This window comes from Drosophila virilis, chromosome 4 (genome assembly GCF_030788295.1).
Source record: "Drosophila virilis strain 15010-1051.87 chromosome 4, Dvir_AGI_RSII-ME, whole genome shotgun sequence".
Taxonomy (NCBI): domain Eukaryota; kingdom Metazoa; phylum Arthropoda; class Insecta; order Diptera; family Drosophilidae; genus Drosophila; species Drosophila virilis.
Window position 1 is genome coordinate 27,081,716 of NC_091546.1, and position 15,691 is coordinate 27,097,406.

A 15,691-nucleotide genomic window follows, 5' to 3' on the forward strand; every position below is an offset into this window, starting at 1 on the left:
TAATTTTCGCATAAATTATCAAATAATTTAAAGCCCACCCAGCCCCAGCAACCCAACGATTGCGTAGGTAACCAGCGCAATGAGCATCAAATCAAATTTATTGCTTTGGCTTATGCTCAAGTATCTCAGGACCTAGTGCGAGGTGGAAGCTGCAGTTGGGAGGGGGTATCGGGGGGACGGCTTACTATCAGGCAATTGAGTGGCGTTGAGTTGGCTGTAATTGCGTATTAAAATTATACACCAGGGACCATTTGTTTAATGAAATGTTGCGATGTCTGTAAGCTAATTAGGTTGTCCTAGTCGAGTAGTTCGTATTTATGCAAAGTAACGCAGTCCCCGAGCTACGGAGTAGCTAGCACCAACTGATAGTTAACGGTGATAATAATGTTTATGATGATGATGATGACAAAGCGGGTGGTTAAGCTTTTCATTTGCCGCATGATAGGATATATGCGGTAAATGCGTTCAACATGAGCAGAAATGGCAGGCAGAGCCATATTAAATACTTATGTAATCGGATTTAATATACCTGGAAGAGCAAGAAAAAATAGAGCGCGAGCAGCTCTATTAAAGCAATATATCACTTAAATTAAGATAATCTACACTTAGAAAATATAAAAAAAAAAAACACCACGAAATTATACTAAAACTTTGATTAGAAGTTTGAGCCATTTTTTAATTTGTTTGTTACTCAAATATAAAAAATTGTTTCTGGAATTAAGAAAAAAATGTTTATTGGATTGATTTTCAAACATTTAGAAGGAATATGTTTTAGAGGCGACATTCAGATAGTCAAATAAAAAATACAAGAAGGTTAAGCAATTAGGAAAATCTTCAATTCGCTCGTAATTGACAACTGTACACACTTTTATTAAGTGCCATAATTAAACTTCAGAGGAATATATGCTATATACTTAGTAGATAAGTTCAGATAAGTGTCGACTGGAACACATTTAGAAACTAAAGCAACTGTGTACACACTTTTGTATGATTTATTTAGTCCCTGCTCGGGCGCCGTAACCAATTCCTGTGCTGTCCAAAAAGGAATCGTCAATCGTTTGGCTCAAAGGCAATTTGTTTTCCTCTGACACCACCCACACACTCACTCACACATCCTGCGCTTTGCTTTCAGTCAGTTTCCGGGCAGAGTTGCTTTCCTGTTTTTTTTTTTTTTTTCGAGACAATTTGACTTTTGGCAGCGAGTATTGAGCGAACATTGAACTAATCTATTTGTGTTTGTTTAACTTTGCAACGATTAAGTCGACTCGTTGTCGTGTGTTGTGTTTTGAATGCGTGTTACGTGACGGGTTGTCATTTGCTCCTTCATTTTCTTCCTTTTTGCTTCTGTGTGTGTTTGTTTAGGTGTTGCGCATGGCTGTGACTGACAGTCCGTTTACTTGTTTCGATAATCTCACCTTTGCTAGCTGCATGTTCACGTATATATACACGTTTAAGTAGCCTGGTCAATTATGAGACAATTTCATGCTACTCCTTGGCATCCATTAATGCCGTAAATTAGATCGAGCGCCAGCTTTATCTACAGCTCAACTAATAACTTCTAGTTGCGTGGACAGCGAGCCAATGTGAGCTTTAATTAATACGCCTGACCGAGCACAGAGCCCACCTTCCATCTATCAGACCCTGATTAAACGCCTATGCGTATTACTTATATAGATTAGTGTCTGGGTGTGCGTTTCCTTTCTTGGATTCGAGTCGAGATTTGTTAATTATGCACGTTATAATTAATGTTTCCAGCTCAACTTATACACCATACTCTATCTTTATTCATATCGGCCTCTTTCCGTATCCTTGGCTAATTGTCAATAAATTTGCGTGCTCAAAATATCATTTTCAAGTCCGAATAGCCAATCCTCCAATTCTCCAACCCCCAATTAAGCTGTCATGCTGGCTGTCAGTTGTGCTTAATGCTTAAATGAAATCTAATCACGTTCTAATTTCAGTTAAGTTTGACAGCAATTTGAATGAAAGAGAGAGCGAGACAGAGAGAGAGAGAGAGAATGAGAGAAACGAGGAGGGCCATGCCTCTTGGCCCTTGCGTCCCATTCGCCGCCTTGTTTGTCACTTTGCTTGTATTTCATTTCCGGCATTTAAGTGTGGAACTGTTTAGTTCCTTTCAACTTGGCTAACAGCCAAAGAGCAAGCAAAAAAAGAAGAATTTGCATTCATTGAAGCCAACTAGAGACGTTGACAAGGCAAAAGATGAGTGCGTAGTTGAGTTGGCATGAGTTTCAATTGAGTTTAAGCGGGCAGGAAATGTTCAGCGGCTAATGAAATGCAGCAAAAAATAATTTTCCTGAGGCGGGCCTAACACGAACGGGAATAGAGAGAGCTTTCATTATTTGCCTTTTTCTTTAAGAACAAGCATTTTAGAATCTGTTATTGCATAATCTTGCTTTCTAAATCTTGAAAATCTTGTTTAGCATTTTTGGATGAAATATATGAACTATTGACTGGCTAAAAGCAACACCCATGTCCATCCCTAATTCCTACTGAGCATAACGAAAACTTACAGAACGTTAAAATGAGCTTAACATACTTCACAAGGTGCAATACGACTTTGACAGGCCCTGACAAGACTTCACTCTAAGCGAATCACGGACGAGCACAATAGTTCACGACCTCAGGCGTACATAACATGTTCCATCACAAAAAAATATTTATTAAAATTAAATAAATATATATTTTTTTAATGATGAAGCAAGATTAAAGCACAGAGAGTCTATGTGGGAAAACTGAGTATTTGATGATGATAGACAGTTGAAAAGTGGCCGACAAATGACTGATAACTTTTGGCCAATCGAGCAAAAAACTTAATTTAAATTTGTTTTAAACGAACTGTTTTTCCAAAAACTGAGCTAATTAGTGCACCAAATGAAAAGGATCAACAAAAGCTGCATGCAAACTTTGTTGGTGCTGCAGCAAAATAGTTGCAAGCTGCTTGGATGCACAGCTCCACAGCGCCCCCGGGTCACAATCCCAAGCCCACGCCCATTCTATGGAAAAGCTACCTCCAAGTACGTAATACGCAAATGCGCGCAAATTAAGCAATTACACAAGTTTGTGCAGGCGCCGGAGATAGCCGCAGCAGCGGCCAGAGAAATGAGATTAACGGGAATGTGGTGGACAGCTCGGTTGGAGTTCACCCAAGGACATTCGAGGATCTAATTGACACACAAATATGAACGCACTTGGAGCCAATTGCGGCATATAAATGGAATTTATGCGGCCATTCCAGACTGCTTTTTGCCACATTGCTTATTGATTATTTTTACTAATTTATGTTGCCAATAAAATTGTCAATTTGTATGCGTGTGCAGTGCCCAGTTACCCCCTTCCACGCCCTCTTCCCGTTTTCTTTTCAAGGGGCGTGGCTGACAAAACCATTAGAGTTAAGTGTCTGACTGAGGGTTCTGTGCCCTGTTCCCTGCTCCCTGGTCCCTGGTCCCTGGTCTACTGCTGTCCAGAGGGCACAATGCCAACGGCGTCCGCAAATTGACGCTGCAGGACATTTCTGGTAATGATGAGGATTCTTTTTTCTTTATTTTTGCTGTGCTTTTGCTTCAGCCAGTGGCAACCACTGAAGCGTTGCCCATTCGCTAGTTTTTTCTTTGTGCGTTCGGCCCTCTTTAAGTCCGTGTGCAGCTTATTATGCCGCATTGAAGTTTAAGCAGAGCCTTAAGGATTTCGTTTCGGGATTTCTGGCAATTGGTTAAAGGCGTCACGCAGTCATTTGCCGAGATTTCATTTGCACGAACCCTCTGAAGTGAGGTTTCGGCAGCAAGTGACTAGCTTTGAACTCTATATTTAATGGATAATGCGAATAAATGCCGGTTTTATATATAATAAAGAATATATTTCCTATTGTTCTGATTAACTGTGTGCACTTTAAAGTAAGGTTAGCTTGGGATAAAAGCACATATATTATAGTTGATTCTCTTTAATGTTTAGCTGCTTGATTGTTGTTGCTTGCGATTTGTTTCTTAGGCATTTTAAAGTATTTATTTATATTATTTCAACCTCCTCATCAAAGAGCGCAAGCGTGTCAAACCATTGCCCTGAAGACGGTTGCCGAGTTGCAACTGAAATACTATATATCAAAATAAATATATTTTAAAACAAAATTGTTTTCATTTCTACATTATTGATTTGCCCTGGGGAACTCGAGCAAGTTAATTAAATATTTTTAAAATGGAAAGCTTGCCAATAACAACATTGTACTTAAATTATATTTATCATTAATTTCCCAAATTGTTTTACGGCCATAGAAAATATACACAAAAACATTTGTATAAATCTACTCGATTCTAACAACAACTTTGCGGCCCTTTTTTTTTGTTTTTGAGGTAATTTTATATGAAGCTCTTCAATTTACGCCGTACAAATTCTTGTTAGTTCCATTGCGAGCATTACCTAGAAAGAAACCCACGCATTAACAACACTTTGAAGCAGTTACTAGCCCCTGCCCCGCACTCAGCACAAAGCACCCATTGCCACTTAGCAAACCTTTTGGCGATTACAACAACAACGTGCAGCCGTAAAGCTTTTAAGCCATTTCGGGGGGATTGGGCAGAAACGGGGCGGAGAGGTGCTGCCACTTGATGATGAAGACATTTTTCTTGCTAAAAAATGGTGTATTTACAACATCATTTGCGCTGAAATATATTGTTGACGAGGGGGTAGACAGGCAGACAGGCAGGCAGGCGTGGGTGGTAAGGGTTGGTATTGGAGGCAGCTTAAAAGAACCTATTCAAAGTGCGGCCACTCAAGTGCCACTCTTTTTTTATAGTGCCGCCATAGAACACAAATTTTATGCCGCTTTATGGCAACTTTAGTGGTCAATGCAGCAGCAGCAACAACAACAACAACAACAACAACCACAACAACAACAACAGAAAACTCAAGAAGCGCCCATAAAAAATGGCTGACTGACAGCCTGACGAACTCAAGTCCCTCTTTTCGCTGGATTTCCCTTTTTGCCTGCTCTCATCTCATCTCAGCTTGTTAAATTATGTAAAAAAGTAATTTTCATAAAAAAAAGAGAAACAGGCGCGGAGTAAGGAGTTGAGAGGCAACGGTGGCATTTTGTAGGCGTGGCTGTAAATGGCATTACACGAGCGAACCAAGTGTTTACCACGTTGTCCGCCTTTTGATGTCCCTTGTAAATTGAATCAAAATAAAAATTTCAAATACCTTCGCAATTTCCAGTAGCTTAGCAAAAATTTCTTGACCCTTCTTTTCATGCTGTGACTGATGGTCATTTGAAAAATTACTGAAAGAGGGCGGATTTTGATAAAATAGAGCCATGTTGGGTAGATTTATGCATTGGCAGTTAACCATGTTGATTTATTTAGGTCTAATATTGAAAATACAAGAGCTTGCAGCAGACAAATATTGCAATCAAGAATAGAATCTATGGAAAAAACAAATAAGAGTGCTCTAATCAGGAGTGCACCACGATGAGACACCCTGGAACCCGCCAAGTAGCTGTTACAAAGAGAAAACACTTTGTTTGCAAAAATATGTTTTTATTCAAATAAATAAACAATACAGATATTCTGAATCTGTGTTTTGAATACGAGATTTTCATATTGAATTTAGTGTCTCTAGCTCTTATATACTCTATTCTTTTGTCTAAAAATCAATACTCAGCGACATTGTGCAAACGGGGTGAGCTATCGATTATCGATTTAAAATAATATTCATCAAAATGAATATAAATGTTTCAATATCAATTAACTAATTGCTGACAGACAGGCATAGTTGCAATATACATTCATAATCCTTTTGCCAGTTCCATACATATGAATAAAACTTATATACTCTTTTCGCCTATTTATAGAAAAAAAGTGAATACACATTTCATTTCAGTGCGAACCACTTCCGTTTCTTGTCCAAAACTCAGTCGGTTGTCATTAATTTCCAGCTAATTGTAAGAGCTGCCAGCCCCTAACCCCACCTAGCCCCTGCCCCTAATGGCAAGCCACATTCCTGAAACCTCAATACCATTCGCTGGTGGGTCTAAAAGTGGCTGGCTGATTGGAAGAGTGCCATTAGCTTTTATTGGAGCACATGTTCGGTGTTGACACGCACACACACACTCGCACACCCTGAAGTAGCTTTGTCACAAAAATTGCCCATGTTAAGGGTGTGGGGTGTGTGGTATGGGGTTTGACCTTATTGCTTTTAGCTGAAGCCTCTGCTGTTTGTTGTTTGTTTGTTTGACTGATTTGCTGTTGTTTATTTTGATTTCCGGTTCAAATACTCGCAACGGCAGCGCCTTCACGTGTCTTACACAAAGTAGCCGCTGCTTTCGATTTCTGCACATTGATTGTGTTGTCGCTATCGCAGCGGCAGGTCGTCAGCCATGTCCACATGCCACGCCGCCCATCTCTTGGCTTGCCACTACTTCTTTTGCTGTCAGGCAGCTCTAGTAGTTGTGTGTGTGTAGGAGCAGCAGATTAGTATTGACAAACAGGCAGCAGGAGACCGAACAGGATACAGCCTGGCGACAGTTAGGTAATCCAATAAACACCTACTCACACACACACGCACACACACATGCACACATATAGTCACAGTTGACCTGTATCTGATCCTTTGTTTGGTCAGTCAATTCGTAATACGAGGCAAAGTTGTGCTTTTGTTTTTGTTTATGTGTTTAACAGCGAACTTCAAAGCGCATTAAATTTTATTTGTTTTTATGTTCTTTCTGTTTTTGTTCTGTTTTTTACTTTTTATCTTTTCTCTCCTTGTCAATTGGCCCCAATAAACAGTTCATAACACTTCTTTAATGACTGTTTGTCCCATTTTTAAAGAGGAAGCTTTTAAGAAAAAAATATTTGGTTATGAGCCTCGAATAGCTTGTAATATTTTGGTCTTTAGAATATGTGAGCTATAAATACAGAATCCATACCAATAAGTCCGTAATGGTACTATTGGCGTATACAAGATTGGTGTTGTCTGAGGCCTTTTAAAAAGTGTATTTAGGGCGCAGCACGTCTTAAATATTGTAGTTTATTCAAATATGCACAAGTTGTAAATGTAACCTCGCGTATAATTTTTGTGTGCAACATACGCGTGACACACACCCGCGCACTTGCGTACACACCCACACACTCGCACCAACATGCCACACCATCACCAGACACCCACTAACCAGTGCCCGCTCTTAGTTGGCCATTGAAATGCGTGTCTAGTGAAGGATATGCGCGACGTGATTGAAATTTTTAAACAAGCATCGTTGCTATGATTTGCCATGTGTGTGTGTGTGTGTGTGGATGTGTGCATGGGGGAGTGTGTGTGTGGGTGAGTGTAGGCTGTCTAAAAATATGACCAACTTGCTGGCACGTCACATGGCCGCATGTCAGCCAAGTCACAGCACAGTCAAAATCAAGCTGTTGTATGGTATTGGCCTAGACCGGAAACGGAAGTCGCTTAGATGAATTGCCTACAGCCGTACCCTCCACCTCAGGTACACTTGTTGTTGGGGAAGCATTAATAGACGGCATTCAAGTTCAACGCTTTATGCAACGACTTTTTAGCTTTTTAATAAAGAATCGCTTGAAGGAATGCTCTTCATAAAATAGATTCTTATGAAGGAGGCGCCTTGGCAACTGAGGCCATATATAGTTAAACACATAATACCCAAAAGTCTGTCGTTAAAAAGCGTAGCTGCCCAGCGGAAATATAAAACGTTATTAAAGCTACCGGAAATGCAGACAAAGCGACAACTCATTGCCGCCATTTTGCCTAAAGTGTCAGACGGCGACGATGATAGCGGAAAAGCTGAAAAACTGGAACTGAAATGAACTCAAGTGAAAGGCGTAGCAGCAGTAGCAGCAGGCGCGGCAGGCGTGGCAGAAAAAAAGCACGCACAGAGCACCAAATTGCAATACCCAAAAAAAAAAAAAATAAAATAAAAAAAGAAAGTGCTGTAAAATAATAATGAATATTTTTATGAATGGCGAACAGAATAAAGAACTGAGCCCAGCTGAACAAAAGAGCTTTCAGTGCTGGAAATTCATAAGCGACACAAAAAGCAATCGAAATCAAACAAAATTATTATAAAAGCATTGACTAATGTGGGGCAAATGGTGAGTGAGGCAAATACCTGAGCATTACAAATGTAATAAGCCAAAAGTATTTGAATAATAAAGAAGTTAGCGTAAAAATGTAATAGGATTTAAGTAAAAACTGTTAAGACATGATCTTTGAACACGATTTCTTATCCAAAAAGTTGTATTCTTCATATGGCAGTATCTGAATGGGATTCTGATTAAACCTTAAATCCTAATGGACGTTTAGAAGTTTCTAATATCCCAACCTGATCTCTATAAATAGTTTTCTATGTAACAATTGTGCTACCCTATTTAGCTTTTGAAGTGAATTCTTCCATTCCCATTGTCATTTTGCAACACTGATTAATTTGTGGTTTTTAATAGTTGATGACATGTTGCAGTTGTGCACATACAGAAGTTTGAGGTTGTTTATGACATTTGCTGTGGTTTTTCAATTTGCCAGCGGGCAAACCAGTTGGTTTGGCCAAAACGAACAAATTGTGTGCAGTTCTTAGGCCTGAAAGGCTTGACCACAATACTATAAAACCACAAAAAAAAGTTGTGACCCAGAGAACCAGAATAACAGAATATGATTTTAGGGTGTAGTTAATTGTGTATATAGTGAGCTGGTCACACTGTTCACTCACCTGGCAGTGTTGTGAGGCAGGCAATGCAAATGATGAAAACCTTGCACGCTTTTATCCCCGTCAGCTGCATGCTTTTAAATGCGATTAACAGATTAAGCGTTGATTATTTATTTATTTATAAGTGAATTTGTTGTTTAACTGTAGTTTGTTTCCACTTTTTTGGCCGCGCCACTCGCATTTAGCCGCAACGATTTGCAGCCATATATGCGAACAATATCCGTTTGTTGAAACCGCAGAAATCAATTTTTACATTTGCAAGCTCCTGTTTTTGTTTACTATTTTTTTTTTTTTGTTTTGTTGTAAATGTTTTCTTTTTTTGCTGTCCGCAATCGCAATTTCCTTTTTTTTCTTTGAATATTTTTTTTCTATTTTTTGCTGGTCGCTTTTCTATTTTGCGGTTACATTTAATGCATATTTTCATATGATTTTTGCAATCGCTTTTGTCAAATTCCGTTTTGTGCTTTGCTCCAATTGCCACAGCCACAATTAGCCGTCCGCTGTACAGTGCCTCACATACGTATTCGTATTGGGTTGCCTCGTGTAAATACGTTTGAGGTTAGCAGAATTGTGAATTCTGCATGCAACTCGATTTGGCTATTTGCATTTTTCATATCCTTTTTGCCCTTTTTTGCATATTCATTTCCTGATGGCACTAACTTCCACTTTATGTCGTTAAGCGAAAAGTTTATTCGTCTTTCTTTCTCTATTTTTTTTTCTTGTCGGATTTTTTTCTTATACGATTTCGATTTTCCCAGTTGCCATTTACTTAAATGCTGCGAACAGATTGTGTTTACATGAGTTCTCCTCAGCTAAAAGCATACGAATAAAGCAAAAATTATATGTTATTATTGACGGATTTAGCTGTTTTCAGCTTAATGGAAGTATTAAGTTTTAGAAGTATAAAATTATTGGTATAATATAAATTCTAAAATTTGTTATTTCAATTTTGCTTACTTATAAAATGAGTTCTGTTTAATTTGAATTATTTTTGGACTAACTATTTAATAAGCAAACATTTTTAAAAATTAATAAATAAAAAGATTAAATGTTATAAAATTATTTTTCTATTTGGCTTACATTACATTTAATAACCAAATAATTTTTAAATATTGAACTATTGCTTAATATAAATAAACTATTTCAAATAGTTTTTAAAATGAAAAATATTAACCTGCATGTAAATAAAACTATTAGTTGTAATGTTCCTAATTGAAAACAAAAATAAATATTTTGTATTTTACATCTTTCTAAGAAATATCAATATTTCCATTACTTAGCTCAATGTTTAATACATTTTATCATCGTAACCAGTCAGAAGCCTCCATTGAACCGAACTCAACTCAACTCAACTCAACTCCTAAATCATTGATTTAAGCTGCACAGGCTTAGCATACGCTGGCGAAATAAGAAAAGACAATAAGACAAGAAAAACAGTGAAAACCTCACAGTGCATTTTCCGACTGATTTGAAAATCCAAATGTTGCCCATTAGCAAACCAAATACGCACAAAGGAAAATCTGCTGCCGAATGGCAAAATTTCAACTCCATCATTCGCAGTCACGAACCGAGCCTTAAAGCCGCCCCTATATTTGAGGTGGGGGGTAACGAAGGATTAGGGTCTGCTCCCTCTTGGTTGAGTCTACACTTGGAATTGGCGAAATCGAAGCCATGAAATTGTACAACACGATTCTCACATACCGTACATGACACCATTTTGCCCAATGATATGGCAACGGCTTTTCGCATACATATGACGGCGCCCTGGTGTAGATGCCACGCCCCTTCCCATCGAGCTGGCTTCTTAGCATGCCACATGCCGCATGACTTGTGCAACTCGGTTGGGTGGCTGGGCCCAAAAATTCACTTATGGAAATCGAAGAATCTCGTTGCCAGCTTTGTTTCCAGGCAGCGACTGTCCGCGACCGAACTGAAAACTAAACTCACATGAAGTATCAACATTCAGTATTCAATGTAAATCCTTTAAGCTGAAAATGCGCTTGAGAGTTCAGCACACCAAACACACTCACACACAATTTGTATCTGTGGTTCTGATTGGAAAGTGAAAAGTAACTCTGGAGGAGCCCACGGGCCGACTCCCATCTGGCACGTGGTGACATGCATTGTTTTTTGAATTTATATTTCCCATTTCTTAGATTTAATGTGAAATGCCAGCTTGAGGTATTATCTATACTAAAGTGCTAGTACTTTTTATAACAATTGACTTGTTTCTTGCAGATAAGTTTAAGAGTCTTGTCTTTTCCTTCTTCATTTGGCTTTTATCAAGCTAATCTATTTGCATGGAAGAAAGAAAGCAAGTTGGCATTTAATCGTCAGATAGTTCAATTTACTACCTAAAGTTCTTCATTTAACAGCTTGCATAAGCCGCACAATTAAGCCATAAGTTTTCATGAATTTACTTTTCCTGAAAAATATGAATACCTTACTCTCCCTTTTCTTCCCGATATATGGATTATCTGAACTTATTTTTATTTCCATAATATTGGAAATTTCCGAAAATTATATTTTCTGTCTTAAAAATAATGAGGAAATTTATCTATGCAGGGGAAATGCAGTAAAATAAACCAAAGTATTTAAATTTAAAATCTCATAAATTATACTGCAAACAGCTTCGTTTATATTATTTGATTAAATTCTTGAAATAGAAGTGACAGATCCATAAATACATATTACTTTTAGCTGACACTTATCCTACTTTAACTTTCAAATATGTCTATTCATATATCTAAATTTACTTTCTTAGATCAAGACTCGCGCACAAATAATACAAAGCATCGTTAAGAGCTGATATATGTTCACTTTTCCCAAGGACTAGTAGCTAGTAATGCCCCTGCAACATGTCTGTCTCTTCAATCCATCTCGCTCTCCCCTTTCACTCTCTTTCTCCTAAATTCATCAGTCACAAAATTTACAAATTCCACAACATAAAACATATTTTCTTATACAGCTGCCAGTGGAAATCCAATGAGAAGTAAAGCAAAGTGCTTAAACTTTTTCTTTCTTTTTTTTATATGCCAAAAAAAAAACCAGCAAAAATGAAGCAACAGCAGCAGCAGTGGAAAAAAAAAACAAAATAGGAGCTCAAAATTTATTTGCAAACATTTATTATAGTTACTTTGTTTTATTCGCTCGTAGAGTACTTTTGCTTGTTAGCAGGGTGGAGGCAACGACTAGAGGTGGTTGGGCGTGAGGGGCAACGACTAGGGGTTTGGGTATTGGAGGTTTTTACTTTTTATGCTGCATTGTTTTATAGTCATTTTGTTGTTGTTGTCGTCTGGGTAATGAAACGCACCGCAAAGTTGATAAAAAGACGACCACAAAAAAATTGAACGAATGGTAATGTAACAGTCTGTCGGCTAGGGGGTGTACAGGCCCCGCCCAGCTCCGTCGATTAGGGCGGAAAATAAATTAGTTTAGCGATAAGCAAGTTACAAAATATGCCAAAGCATACTTTCTGGCGGCCATCAAACAAAGTGGCGCTCTTGATTAGCCCAAAGAGGGTACACTTTTATGTGCAGCAGGAACATAGCGGGGTGTTGCGTAAAGGGTGCAGGGGGCGGGTGACATTGAGGTGGCGAGCGGGAATTGCTGTAGTCTGCGAACAAATACAATCAAGCGGCAGACGTTACGTGAAAATGTTGAGCAGCTGTCGATGGAAAATGCAGCGCAAATAGCACTAAGCAAACACAACCAGCGACTTTGCCCAGAGTGCGACAGAGAGAGATAGAGAGAGAGAGAGAGAGAGAGCGTGCGAAAAAGAGAGGCAGTTTGGAAAGAGCATGCTAGCGGCGTGTCTGTAATGCGCCTTTGCCCGAGTGCACTGTAAATAGCAAAGCAATTTCCACTGTAAAATTAACAAGCGCCAAACCGCACCAGACGTGGCTGCCCGAGGGGGGTCGCTTGGCCTGCTGGGGCAGGGTGTTGTGTGGTTAAGGTATTGCCATCTTCAGACAGCCAATGTATGTGTGTGTGTTAGTCTTAGTTACATGGCAAGTGGCTGCTGTGCAGCATTTGGCACTAACCCGTTTTGGGCTGATCTAAGGCGCAAAATAAATAATGAATTTTCTTAGTCTACCCCACGCCTTTGGATTGCTAGTACACTTGTTTATTCCCCTTTTTAAGTTATTTTAGCTGGCCTCACATACATACACACACACCCAATTACACATCAGTCTGCAATTAAGCTGTCTTGGCTATTATGCAGCTGAATGCGCCGACTCCTTAAACTGTCGTTTGTGCCCCACACACACACAGGCAATAGTGGGTATACGTACGTGTTGCCGTCTATTTGTTTCTTTGTCTGCCTGCAAAATGTGTCTTGACTTAAAGCAGCTGCACAAATTACTGGACTTCTTTATATGAGTTGAAAGTTAAAAAAAAAATGTATATAGTTTTTAAAAAAAATACAGTTCGATGGAATTCACTTGCCCATTTCTAAAAAGGTTTAATTAAAACCCAAATATAAACAGTTGCAATGTGAATGATATTTTGTCTTACATTGTACTTGAGATAAAAGAAATAAATGTCAGATTTGCTTTACGGAATATTCGACTGGTGTTTTTTTTTAGATTATTTTGTTAATTTTAAATAAATTGGTGGAAGTCCGTATAAAATACAAGATCTATTATTATTTTTTTGTTACTGATTGTTATATTATATTAAATGCATTATTAATATTATTATATAGTTCTTATTATAATAATCCTTTTGTTAACATTTTTTTTATATTATATACTTAATAATGATACACGTTATTGTTATCATTGTTTTCATTATCATTATCATTATCATTATCATTATCATTATCATTATCATTATCATTATCATTATCATTATCATTATCATTATCATTATCATTATCATCATTATCATTATCATTATCATTATCATTATCATTATCATTATCATTATCATTATCATATCATTATCATTATCATATCATTATCATTATCATTATCATTATCATTATCATTATCATTATCATTATCATTATCATTATCATTATCATTATCATTATCATTATCATATCATTTATCATTATCATTATCATTATCATTATCATTATCAGTATCATTATCATTATCATATCATTATCATTATCATTATCATTATAATTATCATTATCATTATCATTATCATTATCATTATCATATCATTATCATTATCATTATCATTATCATTATCATTATCATTATCATTATCATTATCATTATCATTATCATTATCATTATCATTATCATTATCATTATCATAATTATTTCTAATTCTTTTAATTTTATTTCAGATTTTTAGAATACCTAACTGTTAACCCAGTTAAAAGCATAGAAGCGCTCATGCTGAACCAGCAGATTTATGCTATTAAAGAAATTATTATTAATAATATAAATAATTATCGATAACCCGAACAGCTAGCTAGCGCTTCCGGTTTAACTCAGGGGTACAAATGTTTTCATTCGAAATTATGTATTATTGGATGAGACGTTCAGTAAAGCGAACTATTCAACTTTTTTCATGCGAGCAACATTTCAAATCAATTCAGTTCATTCAGTAACGTCTCTTAAGCTTATCAAATAGGCTAATGGATTAGGCCACACCTGGGAAATGTCGCCTGTAGTTAAATGCATTTAACAAACATTTTGCCAAATAAAAAATTGTTTAAAAACTGCAACAACTGTCGAAAGCTGAAACAATCCACTTAAAATTAACTACGCTTGAGTTGCAAGAAAATGGAAAAAAAAATGTTCTTCTTGTTTTGACCAGACGCTAAAATGTAGGGTGTGTATTGAAGTGTGTGTGTGTGTGTCTATGTGTGTGTGTGTGTGTGTGTCTGTGTGTGTGTGTGTGTGTGTGTGTGTGTGACCATGCAGGGGGCACATAAACCGAGCTTTTAACTGGCCATCAGGCACACATCACATGCTCGCATCCAATTTCCATTCCGAAGGACCCAAAATGAAAAGCGTTTCAATAAATTCGTAGAATAAAATGTGCCAATAAATTCGAGTCGGAGCAGCGCATTGAAAACTAAACTAAAGTCAAATTGAATTAAAATTCAAAGCGCTTAATGTAGTGGCAGCAAGGGAGGGACAGAGGGAGAGAGAGAGAGAGAGAGAGAGAGAGAGAGAGAGAGAGAGAGAGAGAAAGAGAGAGAGAGTGAGAGGGAGAGCGTGAGAAATGGACAGAGTGAGTGGGAAGAAGTGTATCAGGGCGTGCGGGTTACGCTGACAGCAGCCTTCAAGTTGTCGCATTTTTCAATAAACTAAACAATTTACGAAAATTGAAGTTTATCTCAATTGTGCAGCTGTTGTTGACAACATTCTGTCCAGCGGCTAACAAAGCAGCCAGGCCCTCGCACTCTGCACCCCACACACAACCCCTAACACTAACACGTCCCTTCCCGCTCTTTTGATAACTCGCACACACACACAGAACTCAATTTGGCAATAAACTGAGCTACTGCACAGGCCCCTAACATATTCCCTCTGTTGCTGCCCAACACTGCCAAAGCTGAGCGTATAAAAGGGGCTGCAGGAGGCGGGTTCGGGTCTAGAGGTTGGGGTTGTGGGGCGGTGGCACAAATGCGCTTAGTTGCTTTATTGGTCAAGCTGTTGTGCGTGGATAAAAACCCTTTTAGTGCACAATTGCTATAAATTTGCTGCGGCTATTAGATGGAGCATTGGTGGATAGCAGGCGGGGTGGTGTGGGGAAGGGCGGGGTGGTTAGTTTCAGTTAGACTAAGTCGGGCGACGAAATGGTTCCATTGTCATGTGTGCAACTGTGGGGATAACCAAGTCGATTGACGAACGAAGCTTATTTTAATCTCATTTGACAAACCCGGGCAAAAGGCTGGCTCGAACAGCTGTTGTTGCCTTCTTTGAGTTTGACAAATGAACAATGTGAAAGGGGTTTTTTTTTGGGCGAGACCCATTTCTCTATTCTCACTGCTGCACC

The 15,691-nt window shown here is 38.1% G+C and overlaps 1 protein-coding gene across 2 annotated transcripts in view; it reads right to left on the reverse strand.

The window, feature by feature from the left end:
• The window catches only part of beat-Ib (beaten path Ib), a 189,186-nt gene that overhangs the window by 22,808 nt on the left and 150,687 nt on the right, over nucleotides 1-15,691 (reverse strand). For both annotated transcript variants that reach the window (XM_070208878.1, XM_070208877.1), the window contains exon 4: nucleotides 8,726-9,534. In XM_070208878.1, the coding sequence (XP_070064979.1) occupies nucleotides 8,726-8,795 (70 nt within the window). In that variant the 5' untranslated portion in view covers nucleotides 8,796-9,534. The remainder of the gene's footprint in view (nucleotides 1-8,725; nucleotides 9,535-15,691) is intronic.